This window comes from Chlorocebus sabaeus, chromosome 9 (genome assembly GCF_047675955.1).
Source record: "Chlorocebus sabaeus isolate Y175 chromosome 9, mChlSab1.0.hap1, whole genome shotgun sequence".
Classification (NCBI taxonomy): domain Eukaryota; kingdom Metazoa; phylum Chordata; class Mammalia; order Primates; family Cercopithecidae; genus Chlorocebus; species Chlorocebus sabaeus.
The window spans coordinates 469,849-494,283 of record NC_132912.1 but is presented as its reverse complement, the minus strand read 5'-3'; the positions used below and the strand labels follow the sequence as shown (position 1 = coordinate 494,283).

Genomic DNA, 24,435 nt, shown 5'->3' with positions numbered 1-24,435 from the left:
ATGAGGAAAACTACAAAACTCATTCACAGGAAAACTAAATGGACAGGTAGTCCATGTTCATGGATAGGTACACTGAATATTGTCAAGATGTTTTCCTTACAATGCAGTCCCAACCAAAATCCCAACAAGTTTTTTTTTGTTTTTGTTTTTTGTTTTTGTTGTTTGTTTTTAATATCATCAAACTGATTCAAAAGTTTATTTGGAGAGACAAAAGACCCAGAACAGCCACTTCAGTATTAGAAGAACAAAGTTGAAGACTGACAATATCCAACTTCAAGACTTAGTATAAATCGACAGTAATCAAGACAGTGTGATATTGGTGAAAGAACAAACAAAAGGATCAATGGGACAGAATAGAGAGCCCAGTAACAAAATATGGTCAACTAAACTTTGACAGAGGAACAAAGGCAATACAGTGGAGCAAATACAGTATTTTTAACAAATGGTACTGGAACAACTGGACATCCACATGCAAAGAAAAACATAAACCTAGACACAGGCCTTACATCTTTCAAAAAAATTAAAACAGATCACACAACCACTGTCCTCATTAGTATAGTGGTGAAGTATTCCTGCCTGTCAAATAGATGACAGATCTAAATGTAAAGTGCAAAACTATAGAATTCGTAGAAGATAAGGTAAAATCTAAGTGACTTGGGTTTGGTAATAGCTTTTTAGATATGACACCAAAGGTGCAATGTGTGAAATAATTGATAAGCTGGACTCGAATAAAATTAACATTTTCTGCTATGTCAGAGACTCTTAAAGTAATTAAAATACAAGCCACACACAGGGAGAGGATGTTTGCAAAAGACATAAATGATAACTTTTATTTGAAATATACAAGGAGCTCTTAGAAGTCAATAACAACAACCTGATTAAAATATAGGGGTCAGCCAAGTGAGATGGCGTGCGCCTGTAGGCTCAGCTAATCGGGAGGCTCAGGCGGGAGCATCACTTGAGTTCAGGAGCTTCGATTGTTGAGTTATGCCTCTCAGGTGTCCACACTAAGTTCAGTGTCAACCCAGTGACCTCCTGGGAGGGGTACCAGCTTAAGTTAGAAATGGAGCAGGTCAGGATTCCTATGCTGATCAGTAGTGGGATTGCACCTGTGAATTGCATTCCCGACTAGGCAACATTGTGAGACTGTCTTTAAAAAATGAATAAGTAAAATATGGGTCAAAGACTAAACAGATGCCTCATCTAAGAAGATATAAAGATGGCAAATCGACGTATGAAATGATGCTTCACATTATGTGTCATAGAGAAATGCAGATTAAAGCAACAGTAAGATATCACTACGCCAGAATCCAGAACACTATCAACACCAAAGCCTGTGAAGATGTGGAGCTGTGGGAATTCTCTCTCATTCATTGTGGGTCTTAATGCAAAATAGGACAGCCTTTAGGAAGACAGATTGGTGGTTTCTTACAAAACTAAATATACTCTTACCATATGATAAAGCAATTACACTCCTTGGCATTTGCTCAAAAGAGTTGAAAACTTATGTCTACACACAAAGCGTGCACGTAGATATTTAGAGCAGCCTTATTCATAATTGCCAAAACTTGGAAGCAACCAAAATGCCCGTCAGTAGGTGAATGTATAAGCAAGCTGTGGTACATCCAGACAATGGGATGATATTCAATGCTGAAAATAAATGAGCTATCCATAAAAAGACACGGAGGAAACTTGAAGGGCATACTGCTAAGTGAAAGAAGTAATCTAAAAAGGTGGTTGTGTGATTCCAGCTTTACGACATCCTGGAAAAGGCAAGACTGTGGAGACTAGGACGATCAGTGGTTGCCAGGGGGAGGCAGGGATGAATAGAGCAGGAGAATTTTTAGTATCATGTGATCTGTGTATGATACTGTAATGGTGGATACATGTTATGCATTTGTCCAGACCCATATATTGTACAACACCAAGAATGAACCCTGATGTGAATGATGGAGTTGGAGTGGTAATGATGTTTCGCTGTAGATAGAAGTATCAGTTGTGACAAATTTATCAGTCTGGTAGGCAATGTCGATGATAGGAGACGCTGTGCATATATAGGGTATACATGGGACATCACTGTAAAGCTGGAAAATATGACACTGAGATGAAATTGCGCTGATGGGCTTAACAGGTTGGAGAAGGAAGATGAAGTCTGTGAGCTCAGAGAGATGAAAAGGAATTAACCAAAGCGAAGCCCAGAGAAACACAATTAAAGAAAAGCCAACAGAACCTCAAGCTCCTGTGATACGTCATTATACTTGTAATACAAGAAGGAAAAGAGAAGAGTAAAAACCTTTGAAAAAAGGAGTCAAAATTTTCTCAGATTGATGTCAAACACCTGTGTCCGGCCCTGAGAAGTTCAGTGAACTCCAAGCAGAACAAGTATAACAAGAATCACATCCAAGTTCATGATAGCCAAAGTATTGAAATCCCAAGATTAAGAGGAGATCCTGAAAGGACTCAGAAGAAAAAGACACGTTACACACCAGAGAAGCATTTGAACAACGCGTGACTTCTGTGAAGATACAGTGGAGACCAGAAGACCATGGAAAGACATTTTTTAAAGCAGGAGAAAGGCCTGTCAACTCATATCCAGGGAAAATCTCCTTTATAAACAGGGGTGAAACAACACTTTCCCAAATATGAAAGCTGAGAGAATGTGTTATCAGCAGAACCACACTATAAACGTGCTAAAGAATGTACTTGGCTGATTGCAAAGGATATCAGATGAAAGGTTAGCTCTACGAAAACAAACCCTAGAAATCATAACAGTGCGCTCTAAATTTTCTAGAATATAAAATCATAGAATATTTTACTCTGATTTTATGGTTTTTGGTTTTTTATGGTCTTATAATTTTATGATATAAAATCATACAATGTACACAATTCTCTATGCCTCCTTTACCTGTTTTGAAGTCCTTGCTGTACCATGCACCAGTAGTTTATTCCTTCTTATTATTTATTTATATTCTATTTGATGGCTATGCCACATTCTGTTTATTCATTTACCAGTTGGTTATTTATTGTTTCCAGTATTCAGCTACTGTCGACATTTATGTACATATCTTTGTGTATACATGTAATTTCCTTTATCTTAAGTGGATGCCAAGTAGCATGATTGACTCTTATTGTAACTTTAGGTTTAGCTTTTTAAAAACTGCCAACTTGTTTGGAAAATAGCTGCACCATTTCACACTTCCACCAGCAGCATATGCGCATCCCAGTTTCTCCACATCATCACCAGCAATCGTTATTGTTGATATTCTTATTTTTGCCATTCTAATTGATGTGAAATGGTATATCATTGTGTATTTACTTTGCAACAATGAATGATGCTAAGCATTTTTTAATGTGCTAATTCCTATTCATAGCCATTTGTATATATTGGTAAAATGTTCAGATGTTTTGCTTATGTTTTAAATGGGTTGGTTGTCGTCTTATGGGTTACAGCTGCCTTATGCAATCTGAATAGAAGAGTTTTACAGATGTAACGTTTCTCAGTGAAAGAACAATCTGTTATGTAGCAGACAGAACAAAGCCCTTCCTCCAAGATACTCAGGTCCTATTCCTCAGAACTTATGAACCTGTTGTCTGAAGTGGTTAAAAGGGATTTTGCAGCTGATTAATTCGATTAATTTAAGATCTTGAGATGGGACCTTTATCCTGGTTTAAGTGGGTAGACCCACTGTAATCAAGAAGGTCCTTACAAGAGAAAAGAACTAGAGACTGCAGTGATGCACTTTAAAGATGAAGAGGGGCCAGGACTCAGGGACACAGGTGGCCTCTAGAAGTTGGGAAAGGTAAAGAAATGGATTCTCCTTTGAAGCCTCCAGAAGGAACGTGGTTCTGCCGACACTTAGATTTTACACTTCTGACTTCTCCATCAATAGGATAATAGATTCGTGTCTTGTTATAAGCCACTAAGATCAAAGTAATTTGCTACATTAGCTATAGGGAGATAATCATCTTTTAAAACTTACTAGTTTTCTATTTTAATGAAGTCCATTTCACTAATTTTTACGGATTGTGTTTTTGGGAGTTTTAGAAGTCTCATGGTCTTACTATTCTTTCATTTAGGTCTGTGATCCATTTGGAGTTAATTTTTGTGTGTGCAGTAGGGATCTAAGTGGGATTTTTGTTTGTTTGGGTTTGGTTTGGGGGACTTTTTCCCCCACGGTTTTTCTTTTTGGTGTGTGGGTACCCAGTTGCCGCAGCAACATTTGTTGAAAAAACAAACTACCTTTCTCTTACTGAATTGTCTTGAGAGCTTTGTCAAAAATAAATTAACCATAAATACAAGGCTTTATTTCTGGGTTTAATTCTGTTCCTTTGATGTATACGTCTCTTTTTGTGCTAATACCACTGCCTTAAAAACTATGACTTTCTGTAAAGTTTTGAAATCAGATAGTGAAGTCTTCCAACTTTGTTTTCCTTTTTCAAAATTATTTTGGCTATTGTAGGTCCTTTGTATTTCCGGATAAAATTGAGAATAAGCTTTCCATTTCACACACAGCCTTCTGGGATTTTATTAGGCAGTGCCTTGAATTAATGGAACGGTTTGGGAAGAATTGCTCTCTTGATAATACTGAGTTTTCCAATTCACGATGATGAATCCATCTCCATTAATTTAGTTTCCATTTATTTGGATCTTTAATTTCTCTTAGTAATGTTTTATAGTTGTCATTCTACACATTTTGTACCTTTTTGTTAGAAGTTCAGCTGAGTTATGCTTTTGATGCTGTTGTGAATGGAACGATTTTCTTAATTTTATTTTCCGGTTGTTTATTGGTATATGTATATCTTTGTCTTATGTCCTGTGACCTCATCAAACTTTTTTTTTAGTAATACAAAACATATTTGGTGTACTTCTTGCCATTTTCTACGTCCCAAGGTGATGTCATCTATGAATAAAGACACTTTTATTCCTTTCTAATCTGGATGTCTTCATTACGGTAATTTGTTAATTTATTTCACTAGCTAGAACCTGCCAGATAACGTTGAATAAAAGTGGCAAGAGGGGACATCTTTGTCTTGTTCTCCATCTTAGGGAAAACGCGTTGTATTGTTTACCATTAAATACAATGTTAGCTGTGGCTTTTCACGAATGTACTTTAACAGGTGGAGGAAATTGCCTTCTATTCCTGGTTTGTTGAGTTTTGTTATCTTGAATTTGTCAGTACTTTTCTATGTCTCCTAAGGTTAACATGCGGTTCCACTCCGTAATTCTATACCGTGTATGACATTAATTCAGTTTTGAATGTTAAATCAACCTGACTTCCTGTCCCCATGGTGTGTAATTCTAGTCACCACTGGTCATGCTGTATCATCCATTTCATATGCTGCTTGCTTGGTTTGCTGCTATTCTGTCGAGTGTCTATATCCCATTATTCTGCAGGTTTCTTGGAAAAGGTAGGTGGGAGTGAGGAATGAAAGTTTGGAAAGGGTTGTGAGAAGACGTTCTGGGGAGATGGCTGTGCTCCACATGGACACCTGGTTGGTACCTTTCTCAAAAGTCTCAAGGCTGTGTCAGTTTTACTTTTACTTTTATGTAAATTGTGTAAGTTTTCCTAAAAGGCAGGGTGGGCCAGGCGCAGTGGCTCACGCCTGTAATCCCAGCACTTTGGGAGGCCGAGGCAGGCGGATCATGAGGTCACGAGGTCAGGAGATCGAGACCAGCCTGGCCAACATGGTGAAACCCCGTTTCTGCTAAAAATACAAAAACGAGCCAGGCATGGTGGCACATGCCTGTAATCTCAGCTACTTGGGAGGCTGAGGCAGGAGAATCGCTTGAGCCCGGGAGGAGAGGTTACTGTGAGCTGAGATCACGCCACTGCACTCCCCCCAGGTAACAGAGCAAGACACTGTCTCGAAAAGAAAAAAAAAAAAAACAAGGTGATAGAGAATTTTCAGGCTCCTAATATTGTTGCTTTTCTAACAAGTAAACGTAAAAAAATTCCCAGACAGCGTAAGTCATGTGACAGTGGTAATAAGTGTGAATATCGTTTGCTATTATTGTCTTTTAAAAAGCAAACCCATGTCTTAAGATTATTTGCTGTGACTCCTCCTCTCACCCAATGCCCTGGAGCTGCTCACCTGAGCCGGCGCCTCCCATCACTCACCTGTAGGTAGGATTCTGAGTGTCATCCTTACATTGAAGTTTAAGAAATACACCAGCAATTTATTCCCAAAAACCTTGGTACTGCATGAAAAAGTATTAAATGAAAAATGTTCTCGTGAATTATAGTGAAAAAATAGATATATTTTATCATAATCCAAGATATCCAATTTGTACAGATAGAAAAATCAATAATGTCAATATATAAGAAATGAATACTGTAAAGGTGATTAGATTTGAGTGCAAAATGTGACATGAGGGTTTGTCGTGTGCCCCGGAGGAAAACGGGGGAGGTGGAGGGGCCGCTCCATGTGAGGCACATTCTGCTTTCTCTCCTGTTACCACCGTCAGCTTCTTGATCCTTAGGGAGCTGCATGGGTATCGAACACGCCGATGTAGAAATAAATCACCCTCATGGGTATCGAACACACCGACGCAGAAATCACCTGCATGGGTATCTAACACACCGATGTAGAAATAAATCAGCGGTATGGGTATCTAACACACCGACGCAGAAATCACCTGCTTGGGTATCTAACACACACACCAACGTAGAAATAAATCAGAGCCCAGAAGAGCATCTCAGGACTAACAAGGGCTAAACATAGTCACACGGAGACTCCTGAGAGCCGCACAGGCCCTCCGCCTTCCCTTGCCCTCTCACTTTCTGGGTGACACAAGAAAACATTTGGTTTCTTCCCAAACTGCTGTGTGGAGAAAATGTATCAGTGCATCTTTGAGATGACAGTATCAAACATCTTATAGCATGTTTGTATAAGGTGCTTTGGAAGAAAAATTCATTATGCTAAAAAATGGTTCATTATCTGAAAAGTGGTTTAACTTCTCAAGAGTGTCTATGGCAAAAAGTCATTGAAGAACTGTTCAGACTTGTGTGAAGTAAATCTGTGGCGAGGGACTGAGATTGTGGTGCATGTTTTTGCTGCAATATATAGCAAATCGCCTTTCTTCTTACACAGATACCTCTTCTGGCTCAGAAGACGAAGGCTCAGTGCAGGGGGACTCCCAGGGCACCCCCACCTCCAGCCAGGGCAGCATCAACATGGAGCACTGGATCAGCCAGGCCATCCACGGCTCCACCACGTCCACCACCTCCTCGTCCTCCACGCAGAGCGGGGGCAGCGGGGCTGCCCACAGGCTGGCGGACGTCATGGCCCAGACCCACATAGGTGAGCACGCTTCACAGTGTCTTTCTGTGCCTGTTGTCTAAATGCCTTTGTGTGTGCACGTTCTCCTCTGTTTGCATCGTGGCTGTGGAATCCCTCAGTGGAAAGAGCGCAGAGCCCTTCTGGCCCCTGGGGTGCTTTGGTTGGATTGTTTCTGGAAGCTGCTTTACTGCTTTTCTCATGCCCAGGTCCCTCCCACAGCTGGAATTCCAGGGGCCTTGTTACTGGGGAATCCCGCAGCCATATCCGAATTCCAGGGGCCTTCTGTTTATAAGTCCTTTTGTGTTCCTGGGGAATCCTGCAGCCATATCTGCTCCCATCTTTTCTTCTCACTTTTGCTCCTGCGTGAAACCTTAACAGTCCCAGTCAACAGGACAGGGTTTTAAAGTGTGCTCCTCCTGACAGTGGGAGTCATTTAAGGAAACGAGGGCTTTAACCACTGCCACAGGTGTTCAGATTTCTTGGGCGTGGTGCACTGTTTTGTGTAGGTTCTGTGACAAGGGAGATCCTCTGTATTAGAAAAAGAACGAAGTTAGGATCACTGCCCCACAACGTTTGAAGATGCCGTGGAAAAGGAGTGAAGTGAGAATTACTAGAGGTAGAGCCTGCGCGTGGGGGAGCGGTGATGAGTCTCGCGTTGCTCTGCCTCTGAATGGTTCAGGAGTAAATGTTTTCCATCAAGTACAGGACTAGGGTTGAATAGGATTTGGTGTGTGTCTCTATTAAAGCAGTAACCGGAGACGACTGTGTACCACGTCGCCGATAACAGAGCACAAGCCACAGGCTCAGACCCTCCCGGCACCAGCTACCACAGGAAAGCCTGATCTCTGCAAAACCCTCAGTGGGAAGCAGGTGGATGTCATGTGTGATCAGATAGCCCACAGATACCCCAGAACCCCAGAATGTTCACTTCTAGATCACTGACTCCTTGACACCCAGAGGCGTTTCGGATTGACTTGGGTCCAGCCCCTTCGGTGCTCACTGACACTGAAAGCGTCGGCTGTTTTCTGTCTGGAACAGGAGTTTGCTGTCAGGAGAGCTGGGTCTGTCTCACTTTTCCCAATAACTGCTGCTGGGATCTCGAAGTCTCTTCTCCTGTTTTAGGCTTTTAGTGAGGGGAAAAAAATGAAAAAAATAATTTTTCTCTCTCAGAACTGTTGAGTATAAAGGAGAAAACAGAAATACTCTTTAAAAGTTTGCAAAGTAGTACTCAAATGCAAAGCAGTATTAAACTTCAGTATGACAGTTTCAGGAACATGTACACTGGTTTATGTGAATTAATAACCTATACTTGAAATCACAGTAGGTTAAATATTGAACAGAAATGTGTGACTGTTACATATTTTTCCATAATAAAATTCCGTGTGTATATTGGATCCCAGGATAGTGGCCGAGGCTCTGCCAGGCGTGAACGGGGAGGCCAGACACCACCTCTGCCACTCGGTGGAAGCATTTGTATCCTCGGATTTTGTTCAATTTTAACGAAATGCACAGAGTCTTACCAAGAAAAACACATATTTTTGAACAAATGAATCACTGCACTTGGGCCTCCCTTTGTGGATTTAGCCTTGCAATACTGGAGGAAGTTTTAGTACAAAGAATTAATTTATCCAAACTATGAGGGGCTCCTAACTCATGTACATCAGGGCTCAGTGTGACCCAAATGTAACTCTCGGGTGATCACGTTCCGGTAATTTCTAATTGGGCACAAAGATAATCCTCCTAGACTATCTGGAAATTTTTTGGAAAAGCCGTGGCAAAATAATGAAACTTAGAAGAGGAAAAATATTTTCTGTGGCAAAACAAGAGAAGTAAAAAGTCAGATGTGCATGTGACCTTCTGAGATCATCAGAAGCCTGTGAAGGAGAACGTAGCGTGTGTGATCGTGTGTGCGCGAGTGTTCTAAGGAGTCTGCGCACAACAGAGTCACACTGGCCAAGCCCTCCAGCAGGGGACGGAAGGGGCGGCCACAGAGGCCGCCTTGGTCCTCGGGGAGAAAAGCCCAGGGCTGCAGACTGCAGGCCACCCAGTCTCTCAGAGCTCGCCGCGCTTCTACTTGTTGAAGCGAAATCTCAAGTCCTTTGTGGATTTTTTCCACCCATTATGCCAGCAGTTCAGTGGGGACATCGCACATGTAGCTTCCCAGTCAAGCCAGTTCGGCACAGGACAGGAAATGGCATTCTAGTTTTGTTTTCTCCTGCTGTCCCCGCTGTCCATCTAGGAGCTGGGAGGAGGCCTCAGACGCTACCATCCAGTCCGGGAGGCCTGGGGGTCGGTGCTGCAGGAAGCCGGCCGCCTGCCTCCGGGTGGAAGTGGTGGCACCGGCGGGCCCTCCCCTTAGCGAGAGCCGATCGTTCTCCTCTTCTCAGTCACGGGCTCCAAGCGAGCGGCGTGGCCAAGTCCACTTGTGACGCCAGCCTGGCACCCTCGGGAGCGCCTGACGCGGCGCCCAGGCGGCTCAGCACCCCCACCCCGCCCGGTTCCCGGACCACACAGGAGCGTCTTTCACGGCCTCTCTTGCGCCTCGATTTTCTGTCGCTGTTTTTGTGCGTTCCGTGGATTTCGCCGTCCAGGCGGCCTCCGGGCGGGGCTGCGCGGGCAGCGCGCGGTGGAGAAAGGCTTTGGGGACGAGCGCCGCTGTCAGCAGCACAGAACACCGGCTTCTGTGGCTTCTGTGGCTTCTGTCCCGTGGGACGGTGGCGGGCGATCCTGAAAAGCTGCTGTCAAAGGAGGATTCCGAATCCGGACCGCACCGCGCGCCCACCAGGACTGTGGGTGTGGCGGGCTGGTCCGTGGGCTGCCTGGCGCGTCTTCCTCAACCTTTTATTCATTAACTGGCGAAGCTTTTCCCCGCTTAGCCACCTGCCGCTTGGCTTTCCCTCCACCGCCTGCTGGAGGACAAAGCTCCGTGCGCGCGTTGGCCTCCCGCGGTCCTTAGTACACATTAGGGCGGAAACGCGGTTCTTTGAATGACTAGGATTGTTTGTACTAAGACAAATGATAATAGTTGTTGATGTTTCCCCCTTTAGGAAAGAAAATCCTGTGAACTGTGTATGTGTTAGCTCCCGCAGTCCACCCAACTGCCCTGCCTGGTCGTGGCCATCACTGTTCCCATTGGATGAATAACTGAGGCCGGAGAGCTTAAGGGACATCCCCAAATCCCCAGAAGTTTCCAGAGCTGGGTTTCCAATTCCAGGCCCTGGGCTGTGTGGACGTGGCCGACAGGAAACGGGACCCTTCCGTGAACACACACAGGGTTCCCCACGCCCTGCCATCGCCGGTCTAGCGTTATTCTAGTTAAAACGCCGCTGACGGGGCTCCTGTTAGGAAACTGAGGTTTCACTGGACTCTGCTCCATTTGCGACAACATGAGTTATGCTGGGGTCCCCCTTTGTGCGGATGTGTGTGGCAGACGTGGCTGAGCTCGGCTTTGGCTTCCATGGCACCCCCAGGGTGAACGCCCGCGCTCCGGTCTCTTCCTGAGCTATGGCTCAACCTGCAGAGCAAACGCCACAACCACCAGAAACACTCATGATGTGCTTCTTTCCAGAAAATCATTCTGCACCTCCTGATGTAACCACGTACACCTCAGAGCACTCCATACAGGTGGAGCGACCACAGGGTTCCACGGGGTCCCGGACAGCGCCCAAGTACGGCAACGCCGAGCTCATGGAGACCGGGGATGGTACGTCCCAAAGCAGAGATGCGTTTTTTCCTGGTAAACGGTTTGTGCTGATGTCCCGTTCCGTGCCCGTGACTGGGTGTGTTTCTTCCTGGGGTACAGTCTGCTGCCATTTTATCTGCTGAATAACTCACAGTGGTTCAGCAACTGAGAAATTCTTGTACAGGTGTTAAGGCCATGAACAGTCACTTAGAAGAGCAAGATGAAGTTAAATGTACAACAGAATTACTGTCAGATGGGCTGATATGTTGCTTTAGACTTTGGAGGAAAGAGGGTCTTTTTATCCATGTTGGACAAGATGTCAGTGACTTGGTAACAGGCTGCGGCCGAGGGCTTCTCCTTCCTTCCTCGTGGCCTGGTCTTGGTACGTTCTGGTTACAGCGGCTGTTTGTATCACCTAGCCCCTATTCTATTTAAGTCTCAGTCCTTCCCGGGATCATAAAAGTCAGTGTAGAACCTAGCAGTGAATGAAATGCAATGCCCCTGTGTGAAGCTGCGTGCCCTCATCTTGTGGTGCACGGAACTCACAGGCGGACAGGGAGGCCTATCTGAGCCCGGACAGGCACAGTGGACAGGGAGGCCTGTCGGAGCCCCGAAAGGCACAGTGGACGGGGAGGCCTATCCAAGCTCCAACAGGCACACCACTGCATCCTCACGTGAGGCAGAGCCCGGCCGTGCCTTTGCAAGTGTCCAGTTAGTGCACTTGAAATCGCCCTGGTTGCCGGTGCGATGACTTTTGCTGGAATGCCTTTCTGTGTCATTATTTGCTTTAGTTCTCTGATAAGTTCAGTCTATAGTAAATTGGCCGTTTTTGTTACTCTTGTCACGGTCATTTTAGTAACTATGTCATCTTTCAAGTCTGTCATCTTTGCCTTTGTTCCCCAGGTAAATCCCGCGTGGTGTATTGTGTCGTCTTGATGTGTCACAGCCTCCCACACCAGAACCCACAGGGGCCCTCGCTGGGAGGGTGATTCTGGGCCACACTCCAGACGTCATGAGCTAGAAGTTCTGGGGGCCCTGAGGTGATTCTGACATCTGCCAAATTAAGCTTGAGAATCATGGCCTGGCAGAGATGGTCTGATTGGTCTGAACCAAATTAGTTGGGCTATTTAATGGGAAAATACTATGTTTAGATGTTGAGAGTTCTGGATTGCGTGTTTTTCTGTGTTTTCAGAGATATGAAATATTTAATGTCTCAATTCTGAAAGTACCCACAGAGCATTTTGAGACACTGATTAAAAATTCTTGATAGAAAAAATTTCCTTGAATTCTGTTCTATTCCCCCCAAATGTTGAGGTCTGTTTTTTATGACCCAGTGCAGGGGCGAACAAGGGCTCTGCCTCAGGTGAGGGAATGGCCTGCCAGCTGTACCTGCAGAGACCCCTGCACCGGCCAGGCCCACAACTCTGGCTGATGGTTTCCCAGGTCCTGCTGGCCTGCAGCGTGTGCCTGAGGAGGACACTTTCGATCTAGTTGGAGCATCAGTGTCTTGATCCTCTGTCTCGTTCGTTTATTTGATTGATTTATCTTGAAATTTGAAAACTGACTTTTTCATTTATCAAATCAGTTGATTTTCAGAGTGATGCAGCATTTGCTGTAATTAGCACAGTATTATAAAATGGGGTTTTTCTCAGTCCACTTGGATAGGTATGTGCTAGTATTCTGTTACACAAAAATTTGAGTTTAGAGACTTTAACTTCTGTGCTTGAGGATGCGTTGCCTGTGTGTGGGCTGAGCTGTGTGGGTTTGGAACATGTGTGAGGAGCTCAGCCTTATTAGGAGTGGACAGGGCTTGGACGTGGTGGTGCTGGAACCTGAGCCCGGGGCTGTGGGATGCTGGGGGTTCCAGACGTGACTCACCAGCCCGATGTTCTCGTGCCTCCGTGAGGCCGAATGCTGACGGTCCCTGGAGAGACAGACTCAGGGAAGGCCTTACTGCTCCACTGATGGTCTCGCCCTGTTGAGAAGGGGGGCCTGGGGCAGTGGGAATGAGGAGTCTGCCCTCTGCAGATGACAATTCTCTCCTGAGAATCAAAGCCGGGGTCAAGCATATGTGGTCCTGAGGCTCTTCCCAGCATGACCGGCAGAATAGCGCATGCTGGAACGTGGGAGACGTTTGGGTCCGATGCATCTCTGTCCTGTCTCCTGCGTAGCCACAGGGCTACTGTACAGCATGACCACCTCAGGCCCTTCCCGGGATGGCGTCTAGAAGGACACCAGCCTGCAGCCGTGCTGGGCAGGGGGGCTGTGGGACTGTGGGTGCTCGTTGAAGCTGTGATGATCGCTTCCCCCACCCACTGGTTCCTGTTTTTCAGGAGTACCAGTAAGTAGCCGGGTGTCAGCAAAAATCCAGCAGCTTGTCAATACCCTCAAACGACCGAAACGACCACCTTTACGAGAATTCTTTGTCGATGACTTTGAAGAGTTATTAGAAGGTGAGAGAACCCTTTCCTACACGTTTCTTGCAGATGCTCCTATGGTCCCATAAGCAATGACGTTTTTTTCTGCAGGGCTATTTTACTTTTTAAGAGCAGTAATCTTGGCATTCATTGGATAATGGGAACCCAGGTATAGGGAGCAGGTGATGTTCCCAGGCAGCCTCGGTGCTGGCAGGTTTCTAAACCTGGTTGTTAGTCGTCCTCTGCAGGAGGTGATTTCGTTCTGTTACCCAGGTCAGGTCTCTCTCTAAGAACTCTAAGAGTATAGAAATACAAGTAAAGTATAAACATACAGAAAAACAAGTAAACTGGGGAAATCCTTCGCTCACAGCCAAACAGGCGTGTGAGGTGCCGTCTCCTCCTCCCTCCTCCTCCTCCTCCTCCTCCTGCCGCTCCTTATAGATGCCAGAGCTGCTGCCTTTGCCCCCAGATGCTCCTGGGTCTTTTTAGACAAACAACTTAAAGTTGAAACAAAGCACAAGAACTGCTCATTATAGCAAACTCGAGCTCCTTATTATCTTATGCATTAAACCACAAGTAAAAACGGCCGGTTTTCTTGTCAGTCGTAAAGTGAGAGACAAGTCTGTTCCAGAAATGGAAGAGATAATTTCCATTCTTACCTCTCGCAAGGATTGGGCAGGTGGTAGTTATGATGCGCTGATTTTAGTTTTACTCAGGAAAATACTCGCTCCGTGTTGCTGTTATTCAGAGTACTTGTAGCAGATTGAAATGTACAGCTCAGACCAGGTGCGGTGGCTTACGCCTGTGATTCCGGCACTGTCGGAGGTCAAGGTGGGCAGATCACTTGAGCCCAGGAGTTCAAGACCAGCCTGGGCAATATGGCAAAACCCTGGCTCTACAAAAAAATATATATATGTATACACACACACACACACACACTAAAATTAGCTGGGCATGGTGGTGCATGCCTGTAGTCCTAGCTACAGGCTAGGACTGTAGCGGAGGCTAAGGTGGGAGGATAACCTGAGCCTGGGAGGTCGAGGCTGCAGGGAACTGTGATCATGCCATTGCACCACAGCCAAGGCAGAAGAGAGAGACCCTGCCTTGGAAAATAAATGTACCATTCATCTTTAAGGACAGAATATAATTTAGCAAGATTTAAGCAATTTGGGGTCCAAAATCACTAGTTTATGTTGATAATGGAAATGTTCAGCATGGCTGTTTGAATTCCAGGCTCTGTCTGTATGCTGCGCAGTTCCACCTGTTGTCAGTTTGCAGGTGTGTCCGGGTCCACCTAAGCACTCCAGCTACATGCTGCCTTGGAAATTACAAGAACTGATTTTTTTACCAGCATTCGTGATGCTTGTGTATAGACCCCAGTTGTAGAAAAGCATGCTTTTCTGTCAGCCAGTAAATGTACACCTTAAGTATAAATCTCCTGGCTTCTTTATAAAGAACAAAAAGTAGCCACGCTAATGTGGATGCATTTCTCTCATAACCTCTTGTATTCAAATGATTTAGTTCAACAACCAGATCCGAACCAACCAAAGCCGGAGGGGGCCCAGATGCTGGCCATGCGTGGAGAGCAGCTGGGCGTGGTCACGAACTGGCCGCCGTCGCTGGAGGCCGCGCTGCAGAGGTGGGGCACCATCTCGCCCAAGGCGCCCTGCCTGACCACCATGGACACCAACGGGAAGCCCCTCTACATCCTCACTTACGGTAATCCCGAGGCTCACCCTCTGCCCTTTGCCCATGGCCACGCACAGCCACTCCCGAACGCACAAAGCTCAGTGTCCGTTACTTCTGGTGACTGATGGATTTTATGCTGCCTTATGTTTCTGGCACAGAAATAAATGGAATCTCGAAAGTTATTTTGTTAAATATTTTTTGAGTTAAAACCAGAAATGGCTGCTTGAAGCAGTGACCATAACTCTTAATAAGGTATTAGATTTTCTTAAATACATACGTGATTTATTGAAATGCATGCTTTCAGCAAAGATTGGTAGTTAGAAAAATCTGCCTAAGCTTTCTGATATGTATCACTCAGAAGAAACAAAATCGGTTTCCAAGGGACTTTTCAGAAGGCCAGAGAAACCACCTTTCCCTTAAGTCTTCAGTACAATTAATACAGTCTGAAAACTTGCACATGGTTAACGATAGCAGAGAAATGCGTTCTCTTTTTTTCTGTGGATAAGAGACCATGGAGGAGCAGATTGTCAGACTTATTTTCTCTTTGCTTCAGCTTTACAAAGAAAATAGTAACTAAAAGGCTGGCATGATGGCTCGTGCCTATAGTCCCAGCTACTTGGGAGCTGAGGCAGGAGGATCACTTGTGACCAGGAATTCGAGGCTGCATTGAGCTATGATTGTGTCACTGCACTCCAGCCTCAGTGACAGCAAGACCCCATCTCTAAAAAATTAATTCGAATTTTCAAAAGATAAGAAAATAACTAAAGGGCCAAAATGGTTCACATTATGTCTGCATGTCTGAGATTTATGTTGACAGTTGAAATTTTAAACATAGCTGTTTCAATTCTGGGCTCTTGGGCATGGTACAGTACGTCGTTCCACCTGTTGTCTGTTCGCAGGTTTTGTTTTTAACTTTAGGTTTTGTTGTTATAACACAACACTTTTCTGATTGCAGGTAGGAAAGGAATTGATTTCTCCATTAACCATGGAGGCCCAAAGCCAGATGCTCTGTTGAATCATGGAATCTAAGTAGAGCCCAGCCTTTCGGGGTGGGGCTCCGGGAGGCGGCAGCTGTCGACCTGTGCATTTCACCGACAGATGGGGGATTTGGGCCTAGGAGCATACTGGGTTTGGGAGCGTGTGTTTTGTAGCTCCTTTGCGTTTATGGCTTCATTCAGTGGTTTTAAATGGATAGTGTGTGTCATCTATGATGAAGCATAAGCTTTACTTTTAAAATTATGCCCTCAGAAATAGGTTTTATTCAGTCAAAAGGATGAAAGACTTTTCTATGTGACCCTCATCTCCGGCCAAATTCAGCCCTGGAGCTAATTGTGTACTTGGAGTCACCGCTGCTTGACAGCTGATGGCCTCCGAGGCCTCCCCGCCTACATGCCGGGAATTCCAGGAGCAGCCGTGCTCTTCCGGGTGCGTGCGTTCACTCTGAGCACTAACACACGTTCACTTGGGTGTTTTAAGCATGCAGTATGTGTTGGCATGGGACTAAGTTTTAGGAAGTCAAAGACAATAAGACACAGTTCTCACGGGGCTTATGATCTCGGTCAGAAGGATCGCCCCTCTCTGCTGCTGGAACATTGAACAGTGCTGGCGTCTTTCCCCTTCCTGCAAGGTTCAGATGAATGGGAGACGTAAGACACAGACCGAATATTCATATGAAAAGTTGCAGTCATCAGAACTCATGCCCCCAACCAATGCATTTTAACTCCTGTTTTTAAATCATCTATATGTTGTTGTATTTTAATTATCCACATTAATTGCAGGCCGTGGGTTGATCTTGGTTTTTACTTGTTAAAGGAATATAAGAAAGTGACACATTTCCAAATGTAAGATTACAGCTTATCAGATGAAAACGCAGTGAACACTGTGGAAAGCTCCCTCCGCACAGAAACGCTAATGTAGATGAATGAATGCTTGGCTGTTGCTGAGATGACTCAGAAACAAGCTCGTCCAATGAGAATTGTTCTAATACTAAGTAACCTGGTGTAACTGAGCGGCTGTATTCTCTAAGCTCCTGCTGTTTCCCCTCAACCCCCAAATTTAGCTTCCTACGAAGCACTGGGGTAGCAGAATTCCCAGCTGATAAACTTAGGATCATTAATAGAAAGTGTAGGTGGCTAATGAAAGCCACAAGTCAAAAAACTTGTGGAACATCTTACAATTCTGTTTTCCACCTTAGACTACCCGTGGCATTTCATAATCTTGTAAAAATAAGTCACGCTGTGCCATTAATTGCCCTTCACGTCCTGCCTCCAGCAGCTCTGCAGTACACTCTGCCGCCTCTGGTTTTCGGGAGAGACCTACCCATTCATTTTGCGTTCCTACCAAGCAGATGCTCGTGTTCATCTCCCTTTTAATGTTTTATTTATGGTTTTCCTATTACTCCAGGTGTTTCGAGCAATCTACACGCCTGAGCTAGCAGCGCATTGGGCCGCCTTTCTGTGGCCTTGCTGCTTTTTTGCGTAGTTGGTGGTGTGTCTCAGGTTCCCGCCTCCTTCCCGGGCTTGCTCCGGTTCAGCCCGTCGCCACCCACTACTTCTCCCCTCACCAGTTACACTGTGTACAGTTGCCTGTTCCTCAGTCCAAACCAAGTGAAATTACAATTAATGTCTAATACAACAGTGCTGACCTCACACACATCTCCTTTATGAATCAGTTAAGAACTGCTGTATCTTTATATCAGCAGCTTAACTTCTTGCCTTTTCTGTTTGAGAAGTATACCAAATATATTTCAAGAATTTTGCCAAAAGTTTGCATGTGTTTTATCAAACTCTATTGTTAACTAGCTTCTGTGTGAACTTAGGATGTCAAGACTCTTAGCTGAGAATGAAGTTGAAATTTTCACAAGCTAGAATGGTGCTAATCGAGTGTAATTGATTTATTCAGTTACAACACATTGTTTTTCTATCAATTGCAATGAATTGATTGTTATTGTTTACCCAACTATAATAGTTCCCTAATCTTGTTCACATTAAAGAAATCCGAAGCCACAGAATAATAGTTTTTGTTGGGGAAGAAATACTCCAAGTTACATCTAATGAGCCAGTGATCGTTTTCAGGAAAATAAAATCCCCAAATAGAATTCCAGATGACTGTAAAGCTGCCAGTCTTGAAGACTACCTGTGGTGTTGAGGATGAGGAGCTAAGGAAGACGGGAGGAGGGAACATGAATAAAAGTGTGTCTAGCAAAAGTGCTCAAGAATATGCTAGAATGCACACTGTAACTTTGTATTTCATTACAGCTTGCCTGTGACATTAGTAAAATGAAGAAACATTTGCTGAACCCATACTATGACCAGGATATGTCCTAGGAACTAGAACAATCAAAAATAATCATTCTCTTCATGTTCTCATTAGCAAGGGATAAATACTGTGGTAAATAAATAATAATACCCGAGGAGCTCTCATTCCCATAGGAAATAAACAAATTCAGGGTTTTTAAATTTGCACTGTGTTGTAAACAACGAAATCTGATTTAGCGTTTACATTTAAAATAGGGAAAAGATTAAAACAGTGATTGCATTGAAACAAAATAGTTAAGATTGCTGTTACCTTTATTACACTATTAAAGCATTATCGTGTCTTCTAACACCTTGACTACCGAGAAGCTCTCGCAGCTGAAGCCTCTGAGACTAGGTTGTAAAAGGCCATTGTGTGATTTAAGAACCCATTTTAGGCTTTAAAGTCATTGTTATTTGATCTCAGACTGTTATATTTACCATTATCTGTATCTGAATCCAAGGATTCATCATTAAAAACCCTAAAACCCTGAGGCTAGGAAAGTTTGAAGGTGAGAAACACAGGACTGGAGTTTGGAGCCTCTCGAGGTGGTTTTGTGCTCTGTGTTCCTCAGTCCCGTGGGACCGGCTGTGGATGAGGAATGTGTCACCGGGTGTGACTGCGGCAGTGACGCTGTTACGGTGGCCCCACAGGACTTTCCCCCCTAGAACCTTCCCCACGGTTTCTGTGCTGACCATCGGTGTTTTCAGGGGCTTTGTTGCAGGCACTTCGCGCACTCAGAGGGGATTTGTTTTGTGCCGGCCTTGTTCCGGCGTCCGGGCAGCTCTGACTGTTGCAGTTGGAGTCATTGCTTTTACTCTTCTTGACTCCAGGGACTCAGGATGAGTTGGAGCTTTGATCTGCAGGGAGAAGGTTCTTGGGGCCCTCCTGCTCCCTGGCAGTGTCATTTCAGCTGGGCAGATCCCAGCCCTGTGACGGTGTTTGCACTGTCAGCTCCCCCCACCGCTGGCCCCACATCACAAATCAGAAGACAGGCCAACACTTGGTTTTCACTTATTTTCATTCTTTCTCCTGAAGCTTTGTTTTTAGAATCCCTGTTCTTTCACTCATTTTCCATTCTCACCTACCAGTTCCCCCTTTGCTCAGCTGCCCCCAGTTCAAGTCGCTTGCAGACCATGATACAGGAAGCAGAGTGGACTCATGCCCTGGACTTCGGTTTGCGGAAGCAGTGCTCTCCGTATGGCTTAACGTGCACATTTGTCTGTGATTTGTATTCATAGGCAAGCTGTGGACGAGAAGTATGAAGGTCGCTTACAGCATTCTGCACAAATTAGGCACAAAGCAGGAACCCATGGTGCGGCCTGGAGATAGGGTAAGTGCACCTTAAATTGTTGAATCTACAAAACACACAGTCCTGTGTGGAAAAGATGCCCACTGTTTAAACGTTACAGAGTTCAGCGCCACCTCCGCTTTCCACTGGAAAGCAAGTTTTCCTTCTTAACTGCTACCTGGTAAGTTACACAGGACAGATACTATTAATGGTATCTCCATTCTAATGTTACATCCTGAGCAGGTAATGGTCTTGTCCATGCCTTATGCCCCAGTTTAGATGTGGAGCTGGGTATAGAACCTGGTTTTCTTGCATTTATATGTACAGCCTTCTACCTATGTGCTTTACATGCCCCAAAGATTAGGTTATCCTACCTAAAGGACTCCAAATGAATGACATAAAGACATCATTTAGAGCTCCATAAACCAACAGAAGCATGAGCTTTGATTACTTAAGCAATACTATAAAGGCATGAGTCTGCTGTGGGGCGTCTTCAACAGATTGCAGCAGGTCCAGGAGACTGTGGACTGGGATTCTTTCCCATTTTTTATTGAACACATTTGGCCTCTTTTAAAAGTAAACTGTAGGTGTCATATTTCCTGATTATGAAATTTACTACAAAGCTTTATAATAATCACAATAGTGTACTGGCTTAGAGACAGACGTATACACCAATGGAACAGAATAAAGAGCCCCGAGATAAACCCTCGTGTATATGGACAAGTGATTTCCAGCAGGGTGCCAAGATATTCAACGGGGAAAGGACATCCTTTCCAACACACAGCGCTGGGAAAACTGGATATCCACCTGCAAGAGAATGAAGTTGGATGTTTACCTAACGTGCAAAAATTCATATGCAAAAAATTCATTCAAAATGGACCAAACGCCTAAATGTAAGAGCTAAAACCACAACCTAGAAGAAAACATAAAGAAAATGCCTTAGAAGAATATATAGAGAAGATACCTCACGATGCTGGATTTGACATTAAAAATATTTGTACATCAAGAAGCACTATCAAGAGAGTGAAAAGGCCACCTACAGAATGGGAGAAAATGTTTGCAAATTATTTGCCAACAGATTAATATCTAGAATATTTAAAGAATTCCTACAACCCACCACCACCAAAAGAAGCAACAACAACAAAAATGTTTAAATGGGTCAGAGACTTGAGTAGACGTTTCTCCAAAGATTTGGCAGTGGCCGATACACACATGAAGAGATACTCAGCCTCCCTGATAGGGAAAAGCAAACCAAAAGCTCAGTGAAACGCTGCTTTACACTGAGAAGCATGGCAATGACCAAACCACCGAAAAGGGCACGTGTTGGCAAGGACGTGGGGAAATCGGAACCCTTGCGCACTGCTGTGAGAATGTAAAATGGTGCAGCCTCTCCGAAAAACATGGCAGTCCCTCAAAAAATTAAACATGGAATTACCGTGTGATCCAGCAATTCTGCTTTGGGGTGTGTACCCAGAAGGATTGAAAGCAGAGTCTAGGAGAGCGATGAGTACACTCAGGCTCATAGCAGCCGACTCACAAAACCAAACGGTGGAAGCAGCCCCAAATCTAAGGACTAGGTGTGAATTTCCCGTCAGAAGGGAGGAAGTTCTGGCACGTAACACGTAGATGAACCTTGAAGATACTATGCCTAGTAAAATAAGCCAGACAGAGAACAGGTACTATGTGATTCCACTCCTATGAGCATAACTGCCCAACAGGTTCACCCCTTGCCTGCTGCCTAGCCAGAGCCAATTTATCTCGACGGGAATTGCAATGGAGAGAGTGATTCACGCAGAGCTGCCTGTGCGGGAGACTGGAGTTCTGTTATTACTCAAATCGGTCTCCCCAAGTGTTCGAGGATCGTTCAGAAGTTTTAAGGATAACTTGGCGGCTGGGGGCTTGGGAAGTGGGGAGTGCTGATTGGTCAGGTTGGAGGTGGACTCAAACGGGGGTCGAAGTGAGTTTTTCCTGCTGTCTTCTGTTCCTGGGTGGGTTCCCAGAACTGGCTGAGCCAGATGACCTGTCTGGGTGGTGTCAGCGGTTCCATCCAGTGCAGGGTCTGCAGAATACCTCCAGCACCGATCTTAGGTTTTATGATTGTGATGTTATCCCCAGGGGCAATTTGGGGAGGTTCAGACTGTTGGAACCAGAGGCTGTATGACCCCTAACGGGTAATTTCTAATCTTGCAGCTAATTTGTTAGTCCTGCAAAGGCAGACTGGTCCCTAAGCAAGAAGGGGGTCATTTCAGGAAAGGGCTATTATCAGTTTTGTTTCAGAGTCGAACTGTGAGCTGAATTCCTTCCCAAGGTTAGTTTGGCCTACACCAGGAATGAACAAGGACAGCTTAAAGATTGGAAGCAAGATGGAGTTGGTTAGGTCTGATCCCTTCCACTGTCATAATTTCCTCAGTTACCATTTTCACAAGAGTGGTTTCATGACATCCGTAGAGTAGTCACACGCTAGAGAACCAAAAGTAGAAAGGTGAGGTGCCAGGGGCTGGGGGAGAGGGATGCAAAGTTCGTGTTTAATAGCAACAGAGTTTCTGTTTGGGAAGCTGAGGAAGTTCTAGAGATGGCTGGTGGTGGTGCTTGTACAACAGTGTGAATGTGCTTCATGCCACTGAATTCTACATGTAAAAATTGTTAGAACTGTAAATCGTGTGTTACCACATAATGAAATGGTGATTGTAATGGAGTATCTCCATTATCTGTAATGTGGTCCATAGTCTTAACAGTTTTAACAATTCTTTCATAGTATGGCCTCCAGATACTTGAAGTTGCCATATGATAATTACAAAATAAACTCCTGGGTTCCTCTAAGATGTCAGTAGGGATACAGGAAGCACGGTTTTGATGAAACATATAAAGAGGCTCATTTTAGGCAGGGATTGGTTTAGCTTGGCTGGGTCAGGGGTGAAGGTGCTACTTTTCTAAAATTATTCTTACAAAATATTATCTGAGAAGGGCTCTCGAGGAGAAAAGATGAGCCTGTAGCTCTTGGTTGGGTACCCGGAGGTAGCGTGGAAGGTGCTGAAGCCGTTCGTCTGGACAGCAGGGCCGGCTGTGCGAGGATCCCTGGAGGGGAGCTGGGAATCCTTCGGCCAGAAAGGCCTTCGCTCCCCTGAAGAGCCTGTGCATGCGTCTCCTGACTGGCTGACGCCTGCTCTGTGAATAATTAGGTACAGTGAGGTATCAAAGAAGTACACAGAGGATTGAATGGAGGGAAGCCATGCGGGTTTACAAAAATTGAGCATCTTTGTATTTCTAAAGTATTATATTGGAATCACTATGGAGATAGCAATAAAACAGGATTTGTGACTGATTCAAATATTGAAGGAATGATGTAAGTACAGAGTGTTCTCTTCCTTAAATTGCAAAAAAATTTTCAGTTTTGATGCTAAAAGAGCCTTTAAGTATTTTCCCCTTTTCTATCCATTACTTGTATTGTCGCGTGTGTACAATAACGTACCATTTTATATTCTGCTGTTATTAACTTTGTTATACCACGTTTCATCACATTTCAGTACAACTCTGCAGTGGTCTATAATACGGAATTTTCAGCATTAACTCTAGTGAGAATTTTAAACCCCTGATAAAGAAGAACTTCCTTTGAGCAGAGGCACCAGGAGCTGGGAGAGGAGCCAGACGCAAGGTGCTTCCTGGGAGAGGGGCTGATTGGAGTCTGGCCGTGGGGAGGACACGTATCCTCTCCGTCTCGGCTGTCTGCCCTTGGTGAAGACTCTGCCTCCAGAGCTGGCATTCTGGGAAGATGAACAAGTCAGAATTGAACATGTTCTTTATGAATAGGTGCAATCATCAGTTTTGGATGGAACTTTAACATCTTCTGAATTCTCGAAGGTTTCCTGGTGTTTTTTGGTCCGCCTTAGGGGAAGCAGTTGTACAGCAGTGGTAATGTGGAAATCTGACAAACATTTAACTGAATACTGTTTACCATATCAAGATCTGAAAAACATGCCATCAGCTCTCAGTCCATCACGTGACACTCATGACTAAACCTCAGTTTGAAGAAATAATTGGTTGTGGCTTATCTGCATAGATGTGCAAATCATTTTATTCCCTTTCTAATCTCTCTTAGCAGATTGTAGTGGACTGTAGAAATGCCATACAGAAAGGAAATATTCATATATTCATAGAATCTACAACTTAATTTTGTGTCGGCCAATGATCCTGCGTTCCGACCTTTCCAGCATGGCCTGCTCCCCTCTCAACGACCATCTGGATGCTTTTATGGCAGCCCGCTTACTTACACAGATGATTAAGATGTTTGTCCAAAACTGTTCATGATGAAGTTAGTTCCAGCTAGGACATTTTTAATAAATTGTTTAACTTCAAGAACGAGGCCTGGTGCGGAGGCTCATGCCTGTAATCCCAGCACTTTGGGAGGCTGAGGTGGGTGGATCACTAGGTCAAGAGATCGAGACCAGCCTGGCCAACATGGTGAAACCCTGTATCTACAAAAAATACCAAAAAAAATGGCTGAGAGTGGTGGTGCACACCTATAGTCCTAGCTACTCGCAAGGCTGAGGCAGGAGAATCGCTTGGATCTGGGAAGTAGAGGTTGCAGTGAGCTGAGATTGCACTACTGTACTCCAGCCTGGGCAACACAGCAAGACTGTCTCAAAAAAAAAAAAAAAAATCCAGAATGAGGTAATGCAAAAATGATGCACGTGTGCTAAATCATAGGAAAATCATAGGATTCATGTGCTGATGAAAACACTGTCCATAAGGAAGAGGAACCCTAATGCTACCCCACACATGAG

General features: G+C 44.6%; 1 protein-coding gene across 4 annotated transcripts in view; it reads left to right on the top strand.

Annotated features, from left to right (window-relative positions):
• Positions 1-24,435, top strand: part of DIP2C (disco interacting protein 2 homolog C) — a 376,181-nt gene that overhangs the window by 233,651 nt on the left and 118,095 nt on the right. For all 4 annotated transcript variants that reach the window (XM_073018672.1, XM_073018675.1, XM_073018674.1 and 1 more), the window contains 5 exons: positions 7,093-7,302; positions 10,850-10,984; positions 13,297-13,416; positions 14,902-15,099; positions 19,605-19,696. In XM_073018672.1, coding sequence (XP_072874773.1) covers positions 7,093-7,302; positions 10,850-10,984; positions 13,297-13,416; positions 14,902-15,099; positions 19,605-19,696 — 755 coding nt within the window. The remainder of the gene's footprint in view (positions 1-7,092; positions 7,303-10,849; positions 10,985-13,296; positions 13,417-14,901; positions 15,100-19,604; positions 19,697-24,435) is intronic.